General features: G+C 41.0%; 1 protein-coding gene across 2 annotated transcripts; it reads right to left on the bottom strand.

Annotated features, from left to right (window-relative positions):
• Positions 1–154: 154 nt before the first annotated feature.
• Positions 155–25811, bottom strand: plekhg4b (pleckstrin homology domain containing, family G (with RhoGef domain) member 4B). Of its 2 annotated transcripts, XM_079561443.1 has the most exons (24): positions 25566–25811; positions 20117–20314; positions 18150–19353; positions 14119–14325; positions 13793–13916; positions 11832–11925; positions 9763–9849; positions 9544–9660; positions 9082–9180; positions 8799–8941; positions 8588–8726; positions 8400–8522; positions 8118–8282; positions 7221–8041; positions 6903–7152; positions 6590–6679; positions 6149–6373; positions 5753–5923; positions 5496–5673; positions 5281–5397; positions 4793–5065; positions 2901–3136; positions 1790–1847; positions 155–814 (listed from the first exon to the last, which is right to left on the bottom strand). In XM_079561443.1, the coding sequence occupies exons 1-23, from the start codon at positions 25632–25634 to the stop codon at positions 1803–1805; spliced, it is 5175 nt and encodes a 1724-aa protein (XP_079417569.1). In that variant the 5' UTR covers positions 25635–25811; the 3' UTR covers positions 155–814; positions 1790–1802. The 2 variants fall into 2 exon arrangements, with proteins under 2 accessions (XP_079417569.1, XP_079417570.1); XM_079561444.1 differs by lacking the exon at positions 1790–1847.
• Positions 25812–26684: the final 873 nt, after the last annotated feature.

Here is a 26684-nt window from a genome sequence, read left to right as displayed (position 1 = left end):
CATTAAATAAAACTATATTTCAAGGCAACTTAAGTATTGAGGCTAATACAACAAGGAAAACCCATTCATTGCCCAGGAAACAAACAGGTACAGGCTCTATATAAACCTGAGTGTACATTTCTTTAGAGAACATAAAGTACGAAAACAACATCTGCATCAAACTTCAACATAATAAAATAGAAATATAAAGAGGGGCATGAGTTCTTCCTGAAACCACTGCAGGTTAAATGTTGCCATTATCGTGTGTGATCTTTTGTCTGCATTAAAAGTTAGCCTGTGGTTTCTGCCTGAGAGCTTAAGCGTGTGGTGAGAAGCGTCAGTTCCTCTAATGCGAGGGGCTAAACCACTGGGCCCCTGCCTCCACCTGAAACTGCGCGGCGTCTTTGGCGTGAGTGCGGTTTCAAGATACGGCATCTACTTGGCAGCACTATCATGTGAAGCTGATCTGTCTATTCAGCTGACACGCTTTGAATCCTTCAGCTGACATTTAATGACAAACAACATGAACATTTAGAATCAGTTTAATTATCTGTACAATGTTACAACAACCGGAACAAGAAAGGAAACGTGGACAGTCAATGTTGTCTGCTAAGTGTAAAAAACAAAAAAAAATCATCTACATTATAAACAGGAAATGTATTTAAAGTACATGTACAGATTGCTGAAGTACCGTACGCTCCATCGCCAGTGCTGTGCATCCAATTTACAAACTAGTAACAGAAATGTGTTGCCTTCAAAACACCTATCGTTGAAATCTCCGGACCACTTCCCGTCACGATGTCGACCGGTGGACATTCATCAAAGGATTTCACAGCTGCAACAAGAAAATAGAAAGAATGATTTCACTTTGCACCGTACACCTATGATTCTGCTTCTTATTACATCCAGCTAAATACAAAACAGCAATGAAATTAATGAAGTTACACACAAGTACATTAGCATTTATAAAAAGCTTCAAGCGAAACCAATTGCTTTCTCACAAATCATTATATAAAGCTTTATTATTTGCTTTTTAGTGCTGCACAATATGTTGCTAAAATATTTGATACTGTATGGCTGTATTGTACATATTGCTCCAAAGTGCATTGCATAAGCTAAAGATTTGCAATAAAGTTTTTTTCACGAATTCAGCAGTGATCTCATTATTCAAGTCCATTTTGAATTGGTTTGTTAAGACAATAACAAACAAAGACACAATTATCACCATTCATATTAGAATAATTAAGGATGGATTGGTCATTTATTATGCAGCTCTACCTCTTTCAATGTAGGATCAAGCAAACAATTGCATTTCAAACAACAAATTCCCATTGTATATTAAAACAACATGCAAAAAATTTAGGCAACCCAGCATGCTCTCAACATTGGCAAAATAAACACCTTCAAATGGATGCACAGCAAATAATGTAGAAAAAAAATCCCCCACCCAGAAGCCGACAAACCACCAGCAAACACAGCTGTAAGGGCTGAAAGATTCTTGAAATATCTTTTTTAAATAAAGTTCAGCACTTACAGCACTTGTGACAGTATTGAAATATAAAGTAAAAGTAATACAATGATGCATTTCAAGCATGTTGGTAAAGGGTCTAAAGAGTAAACATGTTTTACAAATAATACAGCGATGGTTAAAAAGAAACTATTGTAACCATTCACATTTCAACTCCACAGCAAAAATCTTTCAGCCCTGATAGTCATGCAGCCCCAGTACAGGCACAAGAGAGCATTGGCACACACATTAGTATCCAGGCCAGCAGTACATGTCCAGTTCCCGGGAACAATAGTTACTTACTGAGCTAAAAGAGTCAGACCATTGTGGAGAGGCTCACTGCTATATGAGCCGCTTTGCTCTGGTGAAGACACAACAGCAAACAGGCAGTGAGCGCGGGGACGGTGTTTAACTCTAATGTTTGTCTTTATGAATTTGACTGTGGTAAACTGAGAAGTAAATACAAGAGTTATACAGTTCAGTCATAAGAATGAAGACAAATTCATGGAGGAAAATAGTTGTAGAAATTAAAAATATACATGCATTTTGTGGTTTTGTTGGTAGTACATTTTAGTTTGACTATTTCAAAGCTTTATTTTGTGTAAACTCTACATTAAAAGTAGAAATATAATGGATATACTGCGACTACATGGATTCAAAATAAAGTACACTTTCATAATAGTTATTAACGTAGATGATGATAAGAATATGCTACAGGCCTTTGAATATTTCATTGCATTTTGCAGATTTTTTCATGATTTTGGTCAGTGGTTCTCAACTGGAAAACTGTCAGGACCCACCATAATCCTAGGATGGCAAGTCCCAACCCAAATAAGAACTTATTTTATATCATCAAACTAGGGATGAAAAATATATCGTTATCGTATTGACATCAAGATATGAACATTCAAAACATTAAAATAGAATAAAGATATAAGAGAGCTGCACTCTTTATGGTTATGTTTTTATTTTTCTGAAAAAAGCTTGATTTTCACCTAACCCATAGTTATATCGTATCGATATCGAGATATCTGGCATGAATATCAAGATATGAAATTTTGTCCATATTGCTCAGCCCTACATCAAACCTACAAATCTGAAATTATGACCAAAACAACAAGTATTTTTACAGTTTCAGATGTTTCCATACTTAAGAAATGCTCCCTGACCCACTGAAAATGGTTCAACGACCCAATCGGTTGAGAACCACTCTTTTAGATCATATATTTTAAATGATCATATTAGCCATTTAAAATACTGCACAATATGATCAATACATTTAAAAATTACCCCTTACCTCCCTTGATACTTATATGTTAGCAATAGTAATTTTGTATATTTTACCCAATGGTGCCAGCAGGTTTTTGTGTTATCATCTAAAATCCAGTTCATTTTAAGACAATGTGACACTTACTGCTGTGATGAAGTTAGTGCCGGGGGGTTGGAGGTCCTCATCCTTCTCGAATATGGAGGGCGAGCTGACCGAGGAGGGGGGTGTGGAGGGGCAGAGGAAGGACGAATCTTCACTATTGTTGTTGTTGTTGTAAGAGTCCAGGGCCAGGCTGTTTGGTCCGGGCAGAGTCAGTGTGCTCAGACCAGACGCGCTGTCACTAGACGTGCACTGGGAGGACGTCTCGGAGCTCTCTATAACTGGATGAACAAAGAGAAAAAATGATGAGGATGAGCTAAAAAATAGAGATATGATTGTCTGCTTTAAAATGACACTGGTGCACTGGTTACTTATGCTGCCAAATCATTACTAAATAATGATGAAAATTGTTGCATAATAAACCAAAATGATCCAAATGCTCAGCCAGACACCAAGATGCTACTTCTGCAGCGTTATGCAACCTCATGTTTGGCTCCCTGCTCCCAGAAAAGAGTCAGATCGGAGGAGAGGCCGTAACCATTCATGAATAAAACACAGCAATTAAATGCATGTATTTTATTTGGTGGCTTAACTCTTTCAGAACTAGTGAAGTGGATAACTGAGTTGTTTTAACCAGGTGGCGCTGAAGCTAAACAATTACATCTACTCTGAAGTGTTCTTAAGTGTAAAGACACCCTCTAGTGGTAGTTAGAAAGCAGTGCAATAACAGCATATTGTAAAGCAGTGGCTATTGATTTGTGTTATGGGGCTCACCTTCAACTTATCACGACTAGCCAAAGTAAAAATGTTTTTACAGTTTAATTGACCTTCTTGTTGTCAAATTAAGCATTTCCTCACGCAGTTGTGGCCTTTCACTTTCCGGTCTATAAACATCTACCTGCCCTGGGGCTAAAGCTGAAAATGAGACAGTGGGGCAACTCTGGCATATTTAAGTGGAAGCATGTTAATTAATATGCACTGTCCCATCTAATATACACTACTGCTCAAAAGTTTAGGGTCACTTAACTTCTTAACCCCGACTTAAACGGCGTGCATGCCATTTTCTCCAGTTCAGCTTTACCCAAATCTAAAAGCTTCTTACAGACTACAGGCCAGAGTAATGCCAGAGTAATCTAAGACCGACAAAACCGATCTTAGATTTTTCCTTGCTGTGCTTCCATGTGTTGCACTTTTTTGTCACATTTTTGTTGAGTTTTTGTACATTTGTGGTCGCCTTTTTTATGCTTTTTTATGTCATAACTTTTTTTGTTGCATTTTCATCTTTGTTTTTTTACATCACTTTTCGGCGCTATTTTGCCGCTCTTTCCAAGAAGCTTTTAGATTTGGGTAATGCCTGGATACCTGGATAATAACTAGAGAAAATGTGCGTGGTAAGGCGGGGGTTAAGAGATTAAAATATCCTTATTGTTGAAAGAAAACTGCTTTTTTCAATGAGGATATTAAATCAATCAGAAATACAGTCTAGACAATGTTGTATATAGATATATATACAGTAAATGCCTATTCTAGCTGGAAACAGATGATTTTTAATGGAATACAATGATTAGAAAAACCTCGCGCAATTTTACTAGCAGTGCTGTAAACTGTTATGCTGATTAGAGCTGTTATAGAACTGGCTTGGGTGACCCCAAACTTTTCAGCGGCAGTGTATTTAAAAAAAAAAATCAAAAACTATCAACATTATAACCAAAATATTTTGCAAAGGCCCACAAAACGGTCCAGTGATCCATATTTGGGTCCGATCAGCCAGTTGAGAACCCTGATGTGTACAATGTCCTATTGGCAACAAATACATCAAAGACATGAGAGACACAAAACACTTGCCGAATGCCTATAATAGTTGGAAAACACAATGCACACACTCTTTTTACCATGAACTTAATGTCAATTTCATTTTGTGACGACACAGCACTTACTCATGGAGGGCTGGCTGCCAGTTTCCTGCTCGAGTTCATCTTCTTCTATGCAGTCGTAAGGCCACTGTCCGAATGGGGCAACGCTGGAGACAGGGTGAGGGTGCAAGTGGGAGGGCGACGTGTACATGTGCAGATTTAGAGAGCCCAAAAGTGAGGAAGAGGACTGGCTGCTGGAGGAAGACGTGCTGCTGTTGGAGATGGTTGAATGAGGTCGCTTCACTGAAGATGAGTATTCAAACAACGGCACTGCTATGGAGGCCCGCGTCCTGGGCTCTGCTTGAGACATTAAAACACCCACAAATTAATAATCTATATATTAAAAAGAAGAAGAAGAGAAAAAAAAGGCATATACAATGAGATAAAACATGAACATTTAAACAAAAAGATAAACAAGCTGAAAGCCGGTCAATAAAGATGATGCTAACATGAAAAATACAATCGTAAAAATATTAAAGTATGGATAAAAGTATGAATTGAGGTCAACTCACCTGACCCCTTCATGATGTAGTCGATTGCTCTGTCACTAATGGCTGCGTCGCTCGGCTTGATGTCCATGAAAGGTTTGCTTCCAATTCCCATAGACACCATCTCCTGCATACGCAACTCTGATACAAAGAGGGATGTTGTTTAGAGTTTTCAACATACTGTGCCAAACCATAATTTCACAATGACGTGTGTACTGTTAAATCCTAGAAGCCCATACCTCTGTTTCTCAAAGCTTGCCTCCACAGGATCTTGCCAATAATAGCGGTCCATACTGCCTTGACCTCAGCAGAACTGGCCTGGAGGATAAAAGTGTCCTGTGACTTCCTCCGCCTAAACCAAATCTCAAAACGAAGCCCGCTGTCGCCAACGTTCTCAGTCATTCCTATTTCCGCGGTCTGAAAATAACAACATGTTACTTTTAACTTAAAATAGAACAAAGTCATTAGGATGAACATCCCAAAACAATGATTTCACCTTGTAGGACTGTTTGTAGATGTAGATGTCATATCCTCCCTCGATCTTTTTGGTCTTGCTGAAGAGGATGAGGTCTTCAAACAGAAAGACGTGGCGGAGGTATTTCCTGCGGCCGCACCAGACCATGAACTCATCCTGACAGCGGAGTTGACCCTGCTCCTTGAGGTTGACCTAAGAAGGAAATCCATGAAAAATTATGTAGTACGACTGCTATATTGAATAAACAAAATGGGGTTGCAATTTGGTGTAACAAGTGTAAAGGGTTAGTTTATTATTTTGGGAAATTTTCTTTTAGATATTGCTCCTGAAAATAGTGTTATCAATTAGGACAAAAGCCTCAAACAACCAACACAAAAAGTTCACACTACAAAGTCTTTATCATTCAAGTGCACTTACATCGCAGCCTCTGATGGCGTCCATAGCCAGGAGGTCGTTGCCGTGGCGAAGCTGAAACTTGACCATCTCCTCTGCAGTTCGGAGGTCGGTCAGTTCCTGCTCCTGGGTCTGGCCACACTCCTTTATCAGGTCTTTCAGCAGGAGTGCATATTTACTCATTCTCTGAATTGGCTTCAGTAAATATGACGCGAGGTCCATCTTATCCTCAAGCTCCATCTGCTTATTCTGTACAGAACAAAGGAGGATTATAGAGAATGTTTTGACAAGCTCTTGGTTTTTATTCAGAAACTTGATAGAGTATCTTACATGTTCTATGGTGTCATTTATGAATGTGTAATGCAAACAACTACTTCACATGTTTGCTATCGTTCAGCTCTCTTTCTAAACATGAGCCACGGATGCCCCAGACACGTTGCACAAGAGGAATGTAACCAGACGCACCTTAAAGAACTCGTTGCCATGGCTGCAGAGCAGGGCGTCCGACTGGGGCTTATTCTTGCTGTACAGTGCATACATACCAAACTGATCCTCCTGCACACAAGATTAACAAGTTACAACACTACTGTAAAAATAGACCTGCTGACAGTGCAGAACCTTCACAAACACTTGGTGTTTACCTCAACAGACTGGCTGTGTCTTCTAATAAAGCTGACAAAACATTTTAAAGCAGCAGTGTCTAAAGTGCAGTGCTGGTAAGTCAATAGATTACAATGCTGTGAGCCTCAGAGGACAAATAGTAAACATCATCACTCACGTGTCTGAGGAAACAGCTGCTAATGGACAGGGGCGAGTGTGCGCAGGACTCCAGCTCCTTCAGGAAGTATTGACTGTGGAAGTCCCAAAGTTTCTCCACATTTCCAAAAATGATGGAGCGTTTCCCGCGCAGATCCTGAGGTAGATCCAGGCGCTCCATCTCCGGAAAGTAGTGCTCAATAATGTAACTGAGGGAGCGCACATACTCTCGCTCTGTGGAGATCATCTCATCCATAATGTGCTGCACTTTACTGTAAAAAACACTCCAGGTTAATGTTTATACTGTCGCATCCGATAGGCCTTAAATTATGTATCTAACCCGCTCGGTTTCTTGGAGTCCCCCTCACTGTTCCTGTGGTGGAGTCTGGAGGGGGTGGACATGCTGCGGCTGCGTCCTAACACGGGGCTGGTCACGTCGGGCCGCTGCAGCTTCTTCTCAGCCGACACATTGTTGGCCACCTCCAGTCCCTTAATGTACACACCAGTGTAGCCATTATTGTGTCTCACGTCTGAGTGGCCATTGTCCCTTGGAGCCAGCTCATAACTCATGGTTTTCTTCATGATTTTCTTCATTGGTTGCTTGTGTGGGCGGGTTTTCCCCGAGTAAACAGGCTCTGAGTGGCAGGAGATGGAGTCAATGGTGCAGTCACTGTCAGTGTCATCAAACATGGAGGGGCTCAGGGTGGTGTCACTCTCAGGGAAAGTGAAGTGTGAAACAGAGCTGGAGGGGCTGGAGAAGGGTCCCGCTGAGTGAGATTTGTCCTCAAACGATAAAGGAGGTGGTAACAGTAAAAGTCCTTTAGCTGAGTGCTGCTCAGATGTGATAAAGTCAGGAGTGTCCAGACCTGAGTCCAGGTCTGAGGACTCTGAGGAGACTGTGACTCGTGACAATGTCTCCTCCAGCTGCTGCTTGGTCAGCTGACACTTCTGCCAAACTGTGCTCCACTTCTGAAGCTGCTGTGGACTCTCCAAAGAAAGGACCATGTGGTTGAGAGTGCTAAAGTTCTCGGAAGAAAATTTGGAGGCTTCAGTGCAGTAATCCTGCAGAATCTGATGAACAGAGGGTGAAACTGAAATATTTCCACTGTCCAGGCTCAGCTGACAGAAGTAATCTTGACAATGATCCATCCACTGGTTTGCCTAAAATACACATAAATGGAACAACGTTTATGTATTATAAAAAGCAAAGTTTCCTCAGTGTCTTAAAGGTACTTACCGAGTCATAGAACTCATACAAGTTGGTGAGTATGTCCAAGTGGTTTTTCCTTCTCTCCACTCGGCTTAAGATGGAGCCCAAGTGCTGCTTAAAGTCAATGAGAACTGAACCAGGGAGCAACTCAGGAGACTCTTTCACAAGCTGCAGGCCAAGCCGCTGCTGGTGCTGTGAACAAAGAAATGTATAACCCTCGTGTATAGTTAATAAGTTTACCGGTAGGTTTATTTGACCATGAAAAATGCATTCATAACTTTCACTTATCAATGTCAGGACTGCACTTACCACTGACTCCTCGAGAAAGCGCTCTAGACTTTCTTTCATCGTTTTGATCTTCACGGAAGTCAATGTGTTTGCGTCTAAAGATGTGAGGTTTTTCTCCCCTTCGACACTGAACCACAGCTTAATCTAAAAACACAGATGGTCAGAACAACGTACTTGAAAAAAGTTGAATAAAAGTTATAACATGACACCTGGTCTGTTTGCTCCTCGAACTTGCACACCTCCAGCAGACTCTCCAGTTGCTTCTGAGCCTTGTTTGACAGGATCACCAGTTTATGGACCTCTTCATCCACTTGGTTGTAAAGCGAGTTCAACATCTCAATTGTGTCCCTAGGACAAAATATGACACAACAGTTATACATGAATTACGCTGCCCTCGCATGTACCGATGCTTTGCCATACCTGTAGTTTTCATTCTCACATGCTTCTTCCTTTTTGATGCGTGCAAGGACAGTGCCTCCTTCGAGACGAAGCCTGTTCAAACTAGCGTCGTCCAAAACACACTTCATCAGTTGTTTCTGCCGTTCCATCACTTCGGACACCTCCTACAATCGAAAAAATGTAATGTAATAATGTATAAAATGTACTGTTCTTCTATAAAGGACAAGACATCTTTTACGAAATAAACCTGATTGTGAGACACAAACAAGGAGGCCTGACTGCTGCAGAGGTTGAGAGTATATACCTTCGAGGTCTTGAGGTTGCCGTTGTTGCCGAGCATGCTGATAGACTCGTGCAGTGAAGAGACGGCCGTGTTGCAACTGCTGACAAACGGTTCAATTTTCTGTCAAAAACATAGAAGGTTAAAAAAAATAAAAGAGAAGTTTATGGACAGGTTTGTATTAATACCTATCAATTTATTCCTATGCTTTTAAATAGCAATGTTTGAATCTGGCTTTCGATGTACTATTGAAGGTAATTAGTGTATCAATTTCACGATTAGAAAATTAGAAAAGACATGTATAGGCTTTTTGCATCAGATTGCTACATAATAAAAGAGAAATATCTAAAAGTGGCCTGTAAACTCCCTGTCCCCACTGTACAGACATTATGCAACATCAGCAGGCACGTATGGCACAATTTCACAGTATGAGAAGCACATTCCAGTCTCCAATGGGCTTAACGTGAGGTTTCCAGTCCTGCCCACCTGTCTGAAGTTGAGCCAGTGGTTGTGGTCGTACGAGAAGCTGCCATCCAGGTCTCGTGTCAGCTGAGTTTGGTCTATATACTTTTGCAAGGCCTTCAAGGATGAAAGCACCTCAGTCTGAAAGAGAAAAAAGACAGTGACTTTTATGTTTACGTTGTCCATTTGATTGTAACAGAATCATGGCTGTTTATTTAATGTTGGCACTGAACTCATGTTTACCTGAACAGCCAAGTCTCTCTCTGGTTTGGCTGCCGTCTCCTTGTCCACCAGGAATAGGACAATATAAAGTGCATTTGGTAGTAACATCTGCAACAGAAAACAAAAGATGATTAATGGACACTAACTAACTAAGTGAATGAAAACTGGTATTCGTATTTACAATAATTACACACTGTTGAAACATTTAATAATAATACCTCCGGTAAAACAAATCTCAAAGTTCTACAGTGGACAACAGAATTAAAAACAATACAATATAACACAACCTATATTAAAAGACAGGACTAAAGAACAAGTTAAAATAAGCTTGTGTAAAAAGGTGGGTTTTAAGTCCTTTTTTAAAGGCGTCCACCGTCTGCGGGGCCCTGAGGTGGTCTGGGAGGGCGTTCCACAGACGGGGAGCAGCGGCTTCAAAAGCCCTGTCGCCCATTGTTTTGAGCCGTGTCCTGGGCATGACCAGACGGTGCTGTTCAACAGGTACAGGTATCGATGACATCACGACATACTAAAGAGCTCATTTGAAATCAAGGTGGTGGGCAGCGATAATTTCTATGGTGTCAACAAAATGAACACTTAATTCATAATGAACAATTCATTAGTTAACTGTGACCAACACTTAATAACTACTTAACTCTTCACATACTTCACTTATTCATTGTTGTTATTACTAGTCATAACTAATGAATTGTTCATGATGAATTTATTAAGGCTAAATAAGGTGTAGTTATTATAAAGTGTTACCATGTCTTTCGTCAGTCAGGTTTGTGACTAATATCTGTAATTATTGAGCCTATCCTCATGAAACAAAGACTGGTAAGTTCAACATAGTGTCAGCACATATGAACAAAGGTCTGATTTTCTTCTCATAAAGGTCTCAAATATGTGCTTTATGTTGCCTAACTGAAGGGCTGAAGGTTTGTGGATTCAGTCATTCATAAAAAATTATCAGGTTCAAAAGTTTCTCCCCAAAACTGTTTCTCTCCAACAGAGTTGCTTTGGCGCCTTCTGAGATTTGACATTACAATAGTGATTGACGTTATTGCCTGATCTGATCATGAGTTGCTGAGACATGAACACCAAGCCCAAACCCTTTCCCTAACCTCAATCATTCCTGACTTGGGCCTTTCCTTTCCCAAACGCACGAACAACACCGCAGCAACACATACAGCACCTAAGGAAATTACTAACACATTATTAGGTTGTTTTGCAAAGGCTTTATAAAAGAAAGTGTTTTTTTAAATGCATAATTAATGTTTTTACAAGCCACAATCTAATTCTAACACTGTAGGCCTAGAAAATAGTATACACCATATTTAATTTCATTATGACACTGGAGTGAAAGTAAAATTATTACAATCAGCTAAATAGTTGGCTGGTGTTAAATGTCAAGCCCTGGTAGTTATCCTTAAAAAGTCTTAACAACTCCTCAAATGACAAATATAAACTGTAGACTTTGATATGACGAACTAAACCAAAGCCAAACTAATTTAGAGGCACTTTTATAGCATGTTTTGTGGTCTGCAGGATAATCCTCTTTACATCAGCGAGCAACTCATCACAGCAACATGATGATACGTCTCGTGCAAGTCAACTGCAGCCAACACGCCCTCGGAGTGAGGTTAAAAACAGGCAAGTAAGCACAGGCTTGTCCGCAAGAGCCCTGAAGCTAGACCTTTTCACAAAAATGCCTCAGAGCCGCAGCTACTACAAATGTAAGGTGTGTCTCTTCAAACGTGTCTTCAAAGAGTGTCAGCAAAGAACAAGACGATTATGAAATATGTAAATAATGCATTAAATTAACAATAATGGGCCCAAATCAATTCAGTTCCCACATGAAAAACATACCCAGAGTAAGTTTATTGAGTGCTGGTGCTTTGTGTGGGATAATGCCTATTAATTATTACACCTGTGGAAAAAGTATGTGAAATAATAAATAAAACACTTGTCTATAGTGGCCATGAATATATATAAAAAACGGAATGAAAAAGCTCCAGAGTACTGCAAGCACAGTCTGTAAAAGTCTGTGGGCGTGATGAGGAGTAATTACATATTTTCCACTGGAGGCTTACCTGTAATTCAGACAGAGATGACAACAGAGCCGCACTGGGCTGCTGCCTCCTGCCGTCGATTACAACAGTCAAGCCCAGGTCCCGCCTCTCTTTTCTTAAAACAGAGGAGGTTGAAGTGAGAACGGGGTTAGGGTTAGGCAGGTTCAATGACACGTTGTGAAGCAAAGTGAAGTTACAGGGCAGTCGTAGTTGACACTGGGACAGAGGTCTGTAAAAGTGGCACCTCTGTTGTGGTCTCGGCAATGACAGGCATTTGACAGGTGTAATGTGGTGATAACAGGCTGAGGCTCAATTCTTCTTAAATTCTGCTCTGACTGAAATCGTTTGTAATTCTCAAGTGTTTATTTCAGATCTTTCTTTAAATCAAACTGGACCGATATAAAATGTGTATGTGTGGACAGAGAGTGGACAGCAGCAGTAAAGCAATGTGCAGTTTGTTATCAATTACAGTTGCTTTTTATTGTTAACTGAGCTTTAGCCCAAACAACATGCACACAATAAGAAACAAAACATTTACATGGATAAATCTGTTTTTTTTTGTGGACATATCCTTTTTTTTTCTTTTCTTTTTTTTTACAGTACTCTACAAGTCATACAAGTACAACTTGAGTTGAGTTGTGAACTTTATCAATTAATCTGGAGATAATTATCTTTTTTTTTTTAAAACAGTTTTATTTTTTATTATCACATAACGCTTAAGTGACACTGCTTGCAGAAATGTCAATGGCATAAATTCCTCAGTTGAAAGCTAAGAACCTCAATGTTCGGCTACTGAATGATTGATGTAACTGATTGAGACTGGATCAGGGAAAGAAGCTGTGATTTCCAAAAGGTTTATACTATAGAATCTGGCAACAATAAAGTGGAGCTAATTCAGCTTTCCTGTCCTGTCCCTTATCAAGTATACACAATTTTCATGTCATTTTTGCTCTTTTTGAGTCTACCTATACCAGAAAATGATGAATCAATTACTAAAATAGAATTCAATAATCAATTAGTAGTCAATTATTCGATTAGCAGTATTAACGGTATACAGGAGGATTTTCACGAATTTTAGGAATGAACCGCCCTCTCCACTTTTAAAAAAAAATGCGCATGCGCAACGTTCTACCTGCCTCCGAGGAGGAAGAATCTCCCAAAATCACTCTGGTCTTGTTTGTCTCTTCTGAAGCCTTTCTCTTCTTCTCACACACTTCGAAGACACTTTTTCGACCCTCTGCCATTTTCAAAAGACTCGGTGCGTTCTGCGAGCAGCAATGAATGGCTAACAGCGTAACTCACATAGGCCTGAAAGTGCGCATGCGCAGAAATTAACAAGGGGCGAGCACACACGACGGCCTTACGTAGGCATATCACCAGAATGATTGACAATTAGGAGGACCAATCGTCTTGATGATCCACCCGGAAATAGAACATCCTCCGCTATACCTTTAATTGGCTTTTTTATAGCTAAAAAAAAAAGATGTGGCTGTTGAAAACACTTTAAAGCCTTTGTTCCTGCTTGCCACCAATTACCACCCACTGAGTGCATTTCCTCCAGTTCGGCTTTAACCCACATCTAAAAGCTTCTGGACTGGAGCTTACAGTCTATAAGCCAGTGTAACGCCTCATTTGAAAGCTAAGACCTACAAAACTGATCTAAATGGATCTTTTTCCTTGTGTTGTTGCCGTGTTGTCACTTTTTTCACTTTCTTTTTCATCTCATTTTGAGTTTTTAACACTTTTTTTTGCTAATTTTTGTTACTTTTTGTTGCACTTTTGTTGAGTTTCTGTTGCGTTTCTATCACATTTTTGTTGCTCTTTTGTGGCTTTTTTTGGTCACTTTTTGATTCAAGAAGGTTTTAGATTTGGGCAATGTCAAACTAGAGATAATGTGCTCGGTTCAGGTGGGGGTTAAGAGGTTAAAAACATATATTTCCGGACTGTCCCGCACTCGAAATAAGCCCACATTACTGCAGTACCTCAGAGTGGAGTGGTAGTAGCCCAGTAAACAGGTGACGTCTGAGGCTCTACAGCTCTCAGCGCTCCACACCTGAGCCCTGGAGCACACCTGCAGCACGGCACGCCCCCCACGGTCCTGGCTCCCTGCAACAGAGGGGCATTCATGAACACAAAACTACATGCAAGTCACTGGCAACGGTGGGTAGACTAGACTTTATTGTTCCCTTTATGAAATGCACTCTCTGTGTTTACCACTTCTCCCATTGCAACAGGAGCAGGGGACTCATTTCCAGATATGAATGCTCCCTAGGTTTCTAAAACGTACATGCTTGTCATGGTGGTTTACCTGGAAGGATGGCAGCCCCGGACATGAGCAGCTCCTGGTTGACCTCTGCAGCGGATGTGGGCAGAGTTATGGGTTCGACTGGGGCGGCGCTGGAGTTCGAGGCCCGTCTGGCTGCCGACCCGTTGGCTGGCGATCTGGGACCGAGCGCCTCATCCACACTGAGCCGGCTCCTTCTGCTTTCACTGCTGACGTTACCTTCATGTTGTGCTGTTGAGGTAGCACACAATAGTTTGAACCGCCATTACGAAGCTATTGATAGAAATCCGAGGCCGTCGTAAGTACAAGGCATCAAAACAAGTGATCATTAGTGGTGGCCTGGGTGTAGTTAGCATTGAGTCACTGCTGAGACCAGGTGGAGTCTGGATGAGTCACACAACAACCCTTAGGCTCTTCTTTTAAAACTTCCTCAAATGTGTTCAATGTGTGCATTTTTTGTTGGATATTAAAGGGGTGGTATTATGCGAAATCGACATTTTTCTCAGTGGTAATCCATAGAACTGTGTCTCCTCCTGAGGTCCTGCATATCCAGCGAATATATTCCTCACCTCTCCATCTCTTGCTAAGCTTAATCGTTTCATTTCATTGACGTTTGTTTCCCTCTTGATTGAAACAGCGAAGGAGAGCAAGAGGAGTGGAGTGGGAGGGTCTCACGGGAGATAGCATGAAAGACCAGGAAGTGAAATATTGCATTTTCTAACCATCAAAGTAAGATGGTTAAAGATGTGACATTATATGGAAATTGGAGACTTAACACCCTGTATACCTACAGGAAGCATAATACTCCCCTCTTTAAATGTTTTTTCCCCCCATAAAGATCAATCTAGAAAAAGTTTGAATTATCTAAATTAACAACAAACAGAGCTTAATCTCTTGAAGCAGATAATTGGGGGGGTCATCTCCCCCTGGTGTCTCTGGTCAGAAAACCACAATTGCAGCTTTCCCTGCACCAAGCCGGAGGCGCAATACACACTAATAGAATCACGAAAGAAGAAGCTAATAGGCTCATGGGCAAAGCTAACTGTGGGCTAACGCCACTTTTCTGTCAGCGTAGTATTTACTCTCACAAACAATAATGAGTAAAAAAGTAAACGCAACATACTACGACGCCTGCACAAGCACATTTTCTCCAGTTTGGCATTATCCAAATAGAAAAACTTCTTGGAAAAAAAAAGGTCAAAGTGTCGAAAATGTGGCAAAAAAGCTTTCAAAAAGTGACAAAAATGTGATGAAAACTCAATAAAAAGGCCACAAAAGAGCAACAAAAAAGTGACCAAAAAGCAAACTCAAAAGTGACAACAACAACAATGTAAAGAAAAAGTTTCAATTAATTTTGTAGGTCTTGGCTTTCAAATGAGGTGCGCCTATAGTCTGTAAGCTCCAGTCGAGAAACTTTTAGATTTGGGTAAAGCCGAACTTGAGAAAAGGTGGGGGTTAAGAGGTTAAATTATTGCTTTCTACTGTAGTACGTGACACTAAAAGGTTTTCATATCCAAACTCACAGCACAGTAGGAAGTAGACCAGTCCAACAAAAAGCACCAGTGCTGACAATTGCAATCAATAGATTTATCATGATTTCTCACAGTATAAAAATGTTTTATTGTATGCCTCATTTTCCTCACATCCAGCAGCCCTTCTATAATAGCTGAGTTGATGTGAAGGAAGTCAATGGCTGATTCTATCTTCTTTGCTCCTTACAAACCAAAACAGTTTACAATACACTCTTCAAGTGCCCCTTTCCTTTATTGCTTAAAGCCGTTCATTTTCATTATAAACGTTTTTTGTATCTGATTCCACTGTTGCAGTCATGAGGCTGACAGTCCACCCATTTTGCTCAGCCCATTGTCTTCTCTCAGTCGGTTGTTTCCTGTGTGACTGTGACGCCTGGCCGGGGTTTGAGCGCGTTTCCTAAATTGCTTTGTTTGAGAGGAAGTGACACAGGTAGAGAGCAGCCTCCAGTCCATTGTACTGTGTGAAAGTGTGTTTTTGTCTACTCCACAGGACACCTCCAGCTTTCACATAGATTACCCCATCTGCCGAGCAAAACAGGCCCAGTTATTGTTGTTTATTCTCATTTAGAGCTAGTTAAAGTAACATTGCGGCTTATATGTTGCTATGTCCCATGAGACACCATCAGTGCTATTTTTGCAGTTCAAAATAAAGCATGTTGTGTGTGTATGTGTATTTGTATACCATAATGTAATCCATTATGTTTGGCTGCCAGTCATTAACCTCTTACCCCCCCAACTGAACCAAGGGCATTTCCTCCAGTTCAGCTTTATTCATTGTTCAGCGCTATTTTGAGGCCTTTTTTTTTTAAAGCTTTTAGATTTGGGTAAAGCCAAACTGGAGAAAATGTGCTCGGTACAGGTGGGGGTTAAGAGGTAAAAGCAAGAAGAGATATCTGGTGATGTCCGGCTCCTTAGTAAGTTACAAGACTGGTGTACACACAATCAAGCGAAAATTATTTATCTGAGAAGGGTTGCGGTGGGTATAGAGGAACAAGTTTTCCCGTTGATGAAATGTACTTTTCATAAAATGTATAATAGCACTCTGTGTAAATATTATGAACTGTATTGTTTTATGCTTGTTGAACGGTGTTTGTAATTGTGTCTCAGGGACTGCAGATGGAAGTTAGCTCCAAAAGTCTGGTACAAAGCATCTTTTCATATGCTGATCAATGATCCTGTACAAATAAATATAATAAACTAAACTAAAATCAAATAAACTAAAACTGTTACTGTATTTATTGGGTGCACTGTTACGCAGTATGGCTCTAAATGCAGGTTTTTGAGATTAAAGTCTGTAAGATAGCAAAATGAGGAGAGGGGGGGAGAAATTTAAATAGTAAACAAACATGTCTGCCCACCACCACCACCCCTCTCCTGATTGGAGCTGGAAGCCCCTCCTAGATTGCAAAATGAGGAGAGAGAGAAAGACAAAAGTAAAGCTCCCTCCCCATCCCCTCCTGATTGGACCTGACAGGCCGGTTCATAGGAAAGCTCTTCTCATTGGTCAAAGTGATCGCCCTGCGAGATCAGCAAAGGGATTTAAAAAAATTATTTATACTCAGTTCAGACATAATTTAGACCGAATGACACTTTTAAGACATGGTTAAGTCCTGTTTGGAGCTTGATCCAGGCCAGGTTGTACTTGGAAGTTTAAACAATTTATGAGGCAGTATTTGGTGTGAAAAGTTTGAAAGCCATCGGTCAAAAAAATCCAGTTCCTACATGTTCTGTCGAGTGATAACCAGCCACTGTAAGTGAATGATAACATAACACTGAGGCTGTTGGGAAAAGCATTTACCCAGACTAATTTGTGGTGACAGCAAATATGTTTAAACCCCGTGGCCACAGATGTCACAAGGTCACACTGTAAATTAGGATTCTCATAGTCATTGACACTAAAAGGAATCATTCTAATACCAATCAAAATAATGTGTTGATTTAACCTCATAACCTCAGACTTAACTCATTTGAATGGACGGAAAGCGCTTTGTTTTCTAATAACAGCATCATTCCCAGGAGGTGATTTCCAATGGCTGCCTCGCTGAGCTCCAGCACAAATCAAAACAACACAACAGCAAAGACAACACTCGATTATGACTAAGAGCATGATTCAAGGGCAGCTCCGATATCTGTGTTATTTGACAGTGCCAAAACATACAGTGGGTGGGCTTTAGGCAGTGGCCTGTCACGACTGGCAGCAGTGATAGTTGAAGCTTTTTATGAGATTTTATGTGCAGCTGGTGGTACCTCACACTATTATTAGATACAATATTTATAAGAGTGAAACATTTAACTGTACAGGTTAACACTTGGTAAGCATTTTTATTATACTTTTTTTTCTATAGTTCACAAAGCAGAGGTATTTTGCTTTCTACAGTGTTAACAGAAGCAGGTCTTTTACATAAAATACTTCATAGTCATTTGGTGTTATTATAAATTTGCTTCTCAGATATAACTTTTTGGTTTTAAATCAGGAAAACCAATAAAGCCAAGGGTTAAGTCAAGCCATAATAATCAACTAACCTGGATCTTCTTTGCTGCCTCTTCTATCAGAGCGAAGAAACACTGCCTCCACGTCCACTTTCCCGAAGCGAAGTGCGTATCCATTCATGAGTTTTTTGGGTGAGACGCTGCCTGACCCCCCGGACGAGGACCTCTCTCGATGGCCTTTCACTTGACCCGTCTTGTTATTCCTCTCGAGAGATTTGGAGCGCCTGTCTGAGCGCCTCTCTCCACCCCTGAGTCCTCTCTGGAGGTACAGCAGAGGTGTACTGGGTCGGTCGTCCCCACTCAGCCACCCCCTGCTCCCTGGTCTCCTGGATAAGTGTTCTCTGGGGCTGTGAGGGCTCGGGCTGCTGCTGGGCATTAGCCTTCTGTCCCGGAGGCTCGGACTCGTGCTCTGCTCCGGACCCTCCTCTAGGATGGACTCAGAGCTGGAGCCCAGAGCCATAGGGTTTTGCAAGGCCTCCATGTAAGACTTCCTGAACAGTCTCTTGCTTTCAAAGGCCACTGAGTCCCGGGCCAGGCGTCGGGGAGGGCCTGGGTTACTGAGGTCAGTGCTAAAAGAAAGTGTTTTAGAAGGTTTTTCTCTGGGATGTCCATCCCCATGTCCACAGTTATCAGATAGTGTGTTGTTATTAATAATGGGAGAAGAGTCTCTGCTTTCACACAATTGTATGTGATTCCTGTTTGGAGAAACCGGCTCAGAGAACATAGAATCTGTGCCCTGAGAAATTAGGGATTCCCTGGAGCTGCGGTGACTGTCCAGGGTCCCAGTAGATCCACTGGTGCTGCAGGAGCTGAGGTGCCCCCTGAACCCCCCACGGCCGATGCTGCGCGCCTGCATGATGGCGTCCGCGGTGCTGTTCACAAACAGAGGGTTGACCACGTTTTTCCAGGGCGTCTTGAACACAGCCGTACCTGTGGTCAGCAGGCAGTTTTGGAGCGGATGTAAGTTTCGTTCACGTGTTACATTCTGCAGGAACTCAGCTGTGAAGATACTGCCGTACATGCTCTCTGGGATAGGGATCTCTGTGATGGCCTGCCCACTTGCACACAAACATTTTATCACAAGTTTGGCTGTCTTACGGCCTAAAGGGACGATCTGCAGGTAGAAGTCGCCTTGTCTCAGTCGAACTTTGTGCAGAGGAGAGAGCTGCAGGACCACTTTCTCTTGGATACAGAGAGGCCACCCTTCATGATAGAGGAGCAAGCCTCTAAATCGGGCCTAAAGAGAGAAAAAAGTCAATCAGTGCCTATAAAACAATATTATTATTCGACCTAAACTTCAGGCCAAGTTTTGACACAAAACTTTACAGTGATACTAAAGTAAAAAGCCAGTGCTTGAGGGGTGACCTTTTCATTTTGACTGATCGCAAAGACAGAGGATGAGAGTTTTGTCCAAAGCCTCTCATATTGCTACGATACAAAGACTCACCGTGAGCTGTTCCTTGGGGGCTCGGCTTAGACAGGACTGTGGCTCTATGGCTATCGTCACAGTGTAATTGCAGCAGGGAATAACGTTTCAGAGCTTTGGTTCAATAACACTGACCACAGCAGCTCATGGTGTGTTAAGTTTTGAACTGAAGAGACTTGAGTATATTCATGGCCTGGACAGACGGCTGGTTTTCTGCTTGTTTTGTAAACAATTGAGTTGTTGTCTGTCTCAGTCTGATGCTCCCACCCACCTCCCACTCAGCAGTTTTCAGACAAAACAAATCACTAATGCATTGTTCACCACAAATGTTTTCACACACTACAAAAATGTACAGAAACAAAACAAAAACAAGAAACAAAATAAAAGAATGTTTATAATGTAACATAATTGAACTGGCTGACTGTGTAACAAACTGTATTGCTTTTGTCAGTCAATATTGAGTTTCATTTATTGCTGTCAATCACACGAGGTCAGTCTGAGGCAAATCTCTGCTGTACCTCCACAGGAATCCTGAGACAAATCATTGTAAAAATGTATGGAATCTGAGACTCACGCTGGTTTCTTGTTGGATTATCTGTAAGATCCTTTTGGCTGGAAGCAAGAAGTCGATGAAACAGCGCAGGCCGTCACCGCGGTACTGTCTCTCCACCACGCTGAAGAGCTGCCACAGGACGGTGGAGGCAGTGGCAGCAAACGGCCGGTACAGAGCAGATAATGTGCTCTGGATGCAGTTGTCCAAAGACTCGCTGTCCTGAGAGCAAAAACAACAAAACACTGACTTTGTATCATGCAATCAAAACAGCAAAAGGTAGAACGGCAAGAACTTAATTTGCTTTCTTCTGCAGCAACATCATCTTGCAATATCTGCTCCTGTGACTTTAAACCTGACATCGTGCATCATTTCATCATAACATTTACCTCAAGTTACAAAAGAAAAACATGCATTGAGTCTAGATCTAGATCATTTTATGTCCCAATCAGGAAGTTGAAACATGAGAGGAAATGTTGGCGATGATGCTCTTTCCATCAAAACGAGGGGAAACACCTGGAGGGACTGACGTGGCTGTGAGCACACAAAAACAGAACGACTGGAAACTCGTCCATGTTGTGGGACTTTTCTCTGATAAAGAATGAGAGCTGTATCCTTAGATGTAACTTATGTCCTCAGCAATAGGGAGACACGTCAAGTCAATGCTGTTTTAGGAGGGTTCACAGGTTTTGTTTAAAAATGAGCTGGAGGGCAGGAAAATTCCTCTGCTAAAATGTAATATGCAAATGTTTTGACATGGTTTAAGTAAAGAGTTACAGGGTCTAGTATCCACATGAGAGAAGAAGAAGAAAGAAAACTGATTGTAACTTTTTTGTTGCTATTTTGTGGTGTTTTCGGCACATTTTCGTCACTGTCTTGTGGCTTTTTTTAGTTACTTTCTTGTCGTGTTTGCGTTTTCGTCTCTATTTTGACTTTTTTTGAAAGAGCTTTAAGCCAAACTAGAGAAAATGTGCTTGGTTAAGGGGGGTTAAGAGGTTTATCATATTAGATTAAATTCTACATGTTTTGCTGATAGAAAATTATGACAAAAGGCTATAGCTTTTTACAGTCTTGTATTCTTCTTTTTCTTCTTTTTCTTTTTTTTTCTTCTTCTTCTTCTTCTTCTTCTTCTTCTTTTTCTTCTTGTTGTTTATTATTATTATTTTGTAGGTCACAGCCTGAAAGGTTTGGGAACACCTTACATAACAGACTTAAAAAAGCGAGAATTACACATATTTTATGGATAGAACTCATGGCCTTCATGTACAGTGTTTATAATGAAATGAGTGGTAAAATCTGCTCTATGGATATTAACTTTATTTTTTTGGATCACAGAAGTACCTTAAAACGATACCCAGCCTTACCCTTAAATTAGTTTGGTATTCTAAAGGACGGCAGGAATCACGTCACTGCGAAGCGAGGCTTTGAAACGGCCTGTGCTTCACCTTTTGTGCGATGCGTCCTGTTGATCTAAGCACCATCAATTAGACGAGAGCGAGTACAGTTCAGCGCATTGGTACACATGCCACAGCTTCACTACAAGGCTCTCTTTGTGTACTCTGCTACTGCTAAGTGCTACTGCCGCGTACAGTCCAACAACAAAGGAGTCCACGTCCATTAGCAGTCTGCATGCTTTTGGTAAGACAACAGAAATGTCTCTGGACATTAGTCACAAGAAAAACATTGTGTTTTATTGGGGGGAAGTTCACAATGGGAGGAAAGCGCAGTTAGGACGTCCCCAGTTGGACTTGAGTTTCTTAAAGTAGAAGTGACACAGGAGGTGTTTTGAAGAGATTTGAGCCCTGTGATAGTCGTTTACCAAGGAATTTAGTGAACCGACCAAACCAATAGTGACCGCGCTAAACCGATTAAACATCTTTAAACATGGATAGGGTCGGGTACCTTTAGTACATTCGTTAACATTAACTTGTCATGGTGACTTGAAAACAGGAAGCAACCTCCCTCTCTCCTGGTACTTTTGTGGAGTTTTGGTGGATTTGTTTACTTTGAGTGTCCAAAATGGTCCTCAAACCAATTTGAGACCTACAAATGTCTACTTCTGAGACACTGAAGAGGCTTTAAGAGCCCCCCACACCTGCAGTACAGTGGAGGAGTCACAAGAGCAGCTACAGGAAACAAAAAAGGGACAAACGAGGAGATGGTGAAAGACTGTTGTGGGGCGGAGGGAGCTGCACAGTAGGAAGGAGGAGCTAGACGAACTGACCAGTGCAGGACACCACGCTCTGAGACGGGGACGGGCCCAGGAGGCGCTGCACTGTTTCAGAGGATCAGAGGAGACAGAGGGCAGCCAGGTTTCTTCCGAGTGATACGGTCTCCCCGGCCTCCAACATCATGTGGGTCAGTTTTACACACAGTCAACCTGACAATACAGCACTTACTTTGCTTTTTACTTTACTTTACTTTTAACAATACTTTTTTTTTGTCGATACCTATACTATATTATTTGTCCTATAGAACCATGAACAGATTAATAATGTTAATTTATTGCGTTTCCTTCCATTTCATTTACTTATCATTTATCATTTGTAGCATTGGTATCATTTGTTTGGAAAAAAAACACTTTCAAAGTTTTCTATTTCCCCCCAATTTTTCCACGTTTATTTCCCAAATTTTCCATATAAAAAAAAAATTCCAATTTTTTCCCCCATTTTTTTCAAATTTTTCTACCTCTTTTTTCTTAATTTTCCCAACATTTAAATTTTTTTCCGTGTTCTTTCCCCACATTTTATAATTAAATTTCCCCAATTTTCCTATTTGTTTTTCCCAAATATTGGCACTTTTTTCATTTTTTTTTTTAACTTGTGTTTCACTTTTTTCCTTTTAAATTTTAATGACCAACAGCATCAAAACTTGAATATAAAGATTGTATATTTCTTTTCGGTACCTGCTTTCGATACTTTTATTTTTTCAATACCAGACTGGTATCGTTTAACGGTGCCCAGCCCTAAACAACTTACATAAAATACATACATTGTAATACAGCACACCTCCTGTGGCCTGACTTAAGGCAAAAACAAATTGTAAACAGTTTCCCACGCACTGTGAGCTGCACAGGAATGCAGCGTGTTTGGTTGCAAATGTCTGGTCTCAAACCATGGGACGGGAGGACACTACAGACTGGGACGTCCCACCTTGTCTCCAGTAATTATTAATGCATTAAGAATCCAGGTGGGACACTCCTGCGCACACAGTTAAAAACCTGCTCTCAGGAGGAAGCCAAACAGACTGAGAAGTTCAGGAAGCGCTCAGGCAATGAAATATGTCCCCTGTAATTAAATATTCATGTTGCTAAAGGGTGTTTTATTTGAGCGATTAGGAAATGTAGGGGATATTACAGTAAGTCTCTCAATCCTATCCAAACTCAGCATTAACTTTTGACTGAAACTGCTGAACTACAAGCTTAGCAGGTTTAATAACTAATAGGACCCAATGGAGACTATGTTATTGTTTGCAGAAGATATAATAATATAAAAGGGCAAATAAATCCTGTCTGCGTTTCCCAGTCATATTATTACTGTCAGCTGTCATGGTCTACAGAACAAGCAGAAAAGGAGTTTGATCAACCATAGAGACAATGCGCATGAAAAGACATGAAATTATACCTAAGTAGTTGGAGGAATCGTTTAAAAGCCTCATTTTAACAAAAGAATCTATCAAAGGTGCCTGTGGACGCAGAGGATGGAGGGTGTACAAAAAGAGTGAGTGCGAGACAAACCAGGGGAGAGAGAAGTAGCCACTGACACATTTTGTGGTCAGGGACACAAAAGGCACTGCCTACCAGGCCTCCAGTGAAGCATGAAGCCACCAGGGTAGTGTAACAGGAGCGCCCTGAGCCCCCACAGAGCTCTCACTCACAGCCCACTCTCTCAAAGGGAGCAGCGCACAAAGGCCACTGGGTGCTCAACCTGCTCTATCTGCAAAAGTGAGACGCATTCACTACTGGAGCCAAAGTATGAAAGAGCAGAGAAATATGTTCTTTCCAAAATCTCCAAACGTCAAAAAAGAACTTTACAATCTTAACTAAAGGGCAGGGCAAAGAGACCACTGGACGCTTCAACCTGCTCTGCCAAAAGACAATATGTTTCTTTCCAAAATGCACCTGTCTAACCCTTTACCCAGATCTAAAAGCTTGAAAAAAAGCGTCAAAATAGTGACGAAAACTAGGATGAAAACGCAGCAAAAAAGTGACAAAAAGTGGCAAAACAAGCAACAAGAGCAACAAATAAACGGGCCAGAAAACACAACGAAATATAAAAAAAAATCCACAAAAAAGAGAAAAAACCACGACAAAAACGCAACAAAAAAAGTTAGTTTTGTAGGTCTTAGCTTTCAAGTGAGGCTTGAAGACTTGGGAAAAGCCGAACTGGAGAAAATGCGCTTGGTTAAGGTGGAGGGTAAGAGTTTAAAACAGCTATAAGGATATTTAATCTGTGCTCCACCGACTCTCCAAAGGGGGGCAGTGGACAAAGGTGCTCCAACCTACGCTACACAACAAACTTATTTAGCTTCACTGTATAACTTTTGGGCCAGTACAGAAAAAGAAAACATCCAAACCTAAAGAACTAGACCATTTTATCTGTGGTCAAACTGGAGAAAACTTCAAAGCACTGCCTCAAAAAGGGAAGCGCACAAAGCCTGCTCTGTCACTCATAAACAATGATCTCGACAAATGAAACGATAGAGAAATCCCTTAAATCTGGTAAACAAACACACCAGAAGCAATCAAAATCACTGTCTTCTCGCAATTGGATGATATTTTCAAGTCATTGTACATGGCCCCTCCAGCCAGTGTAACAAGTGCTGATAAACTTTAACCCCAGTGGCCCGCGGTGACTTGTGTGAAAGCGGCGTGAGTTGACAGTGAAGGCTATAATCATGTCTGTCTGCAGATAATAAGCAAGCAAGCACGCCTTCTTGTATACACATTCTATATCGTATTCAGAAATGACCCTATATTGACATGTATTTGGCAAATCATTCAATTCTTTCTACGTTACATCTTTCTAAAATGAAACCATGAGGTAAAGTACAGTCTCTTTCAAAGTGTTTTTTTTTTTGTCTTAAAAACAAACTGGTGGTGACAAAAACAATCGCAGGAAACGTGAAAGTAGGTCCTTACGTCAATCTGAGCAGTGATGCACACTGACAAGAGGACAATAGAGTAACAAAGTCTCCTGATGCCTCCAGGGTAAATATAGAACAAGAGAAAGATTACTAAAACGTCACCACACGCAGCCAAACAACTTACGAGCACTAAGAACACAGAATATCAAGTTAGCAGCATTCATAGTATCCTGCTGTCCTATATGTCACACTGTTGTCGTCCAAGAGTCACGTTTATACAATTAGCCGTCACGGTCTGCAGAACAGCAAGGAAAGCAGTTTGAGATCAACAATTTCACAGAATCAGTGGAGACAAACACTTCTCGGATCTCCCGGTAAAATGTCCTACCTTTATACTCAGGTAGTTGTCACAGCTCCGCGACTTGGCTCGAGAGTGCATTTTCCTCATCAACAGCATGTAGACGAAAGGCAGGTAATCCCAGTGTTACAAATCCAGAGTAAACAGATGTCATGAACTTTTGCGAAACCCTGCTGCGGTCTTGGAGCGCCGTGGAGTCATAGTTGCGGTGGTTTATCCAGTGTCGTCTCTCCTCCTTGTGTAGTGTGTCAATAAGCAGCTGGAGCGGACTGGAGAGGCGTGAGACAGAGGCACTGCGCTGACTTCCCAAACACTCTCTCTCCCTCTCAGTCCCTGCCCCAAACAGCGCCACTCCTCCCCCGCCTCGTCCAGACCCCATGCAGCTGAATAAATGGATAAACGCACACTGCTGCAAGCATCGGGATAGGACTCACACGATTGACTTTTGGATCAACTTCCGGATGTGAAATCAATGGGTGATTTCACATTAATATGGACGGACGGAGACAGCATTAATCAGGGTGTGGACAGGCAGAAGCAAGACGAATGTAATGCTTTCTAATGCCATTTTAATGAACGCATACTATATTGTAATGACACAAACGCAGAAAAATTGCCACATTTTCATTTTACATTTCTTAAGGTTAGCAAACATTGCAAATAGGGGAAAGAAAATTGGGCAAAACTGACATCTTAAATGCAAAAACAGTGGTCAATTTCAGCCAAAACTGAAAATAAAATAATTCGTAATTTTGATAAACTTATACAGTAAAGCAATTTGAACTCTTTTTAATGACATTTAAGGCTTTGATTTTTTTTGGCACATTTTATTTAATGACTTTAACACTTTATTTTACACCACCCTTGATACATTGTACTTACCAAATTTAGTACAGTGTAATGTGCTCTGTAACACTGTGTAATAACATATGGGTTACATACACAATATGGAATGATACGTGTTTGTATTTTAGAGATACAAAATGTAATAAGACATAATAAAAGACCCTAACTCTAACCCTAACCCAGTCCATTATATACCTCCGAACTACAAATATGCATTATTCCACTGTGTATGTATTACATAGGTACAAGTTATTACATAGCAGATTACATTGTATTAAATTTAGTATAGATATAATGTATCAA

Source organism: Gobius niger, assembly GCF_951799975.1.
Source record: "Gobius niger genome assembly, chromosome: 8".
Lineage (NCBI taxonomy): Eukaryota > Metazoa > Chordata > Actinopteri > Gobiiformes > Gobiidae > Gobius > Gobius niger.
Note: the sequence above shows the minus strand (reverse complement) of the source record. Positions and strands in the feature narration are given on the sequence as shown.

What these genes read in the sequence shown, in the direction of transcription:
- plekhg4b (XM_079561443.1), bottom strand. Translation starts at nt 25,634, where the DNA reads ATGCTGTTGATGAGGAAAATGCACTCTCGAGCCAAGTCGCGGAGCTGT. An exon ending in GCTTTCTCGAGGAGTCAGTG is followed by an intron (nt 8,283 to 8,399) that starts GTAAGTGCAGTC and finishes CTTTGTTCACAG; the next exon opens with CACCAGCAGCGGCTTGGCCT. An exon ending in ACGCCATCAGAGGCTGCGAT is followed by an intron (nt 5,924 to 6,148) that starts GTAAGTGCACTT and finishes TTTCCTTCTTAG; the next exon opens with GTCAACCTCAAGGAGCAGGG.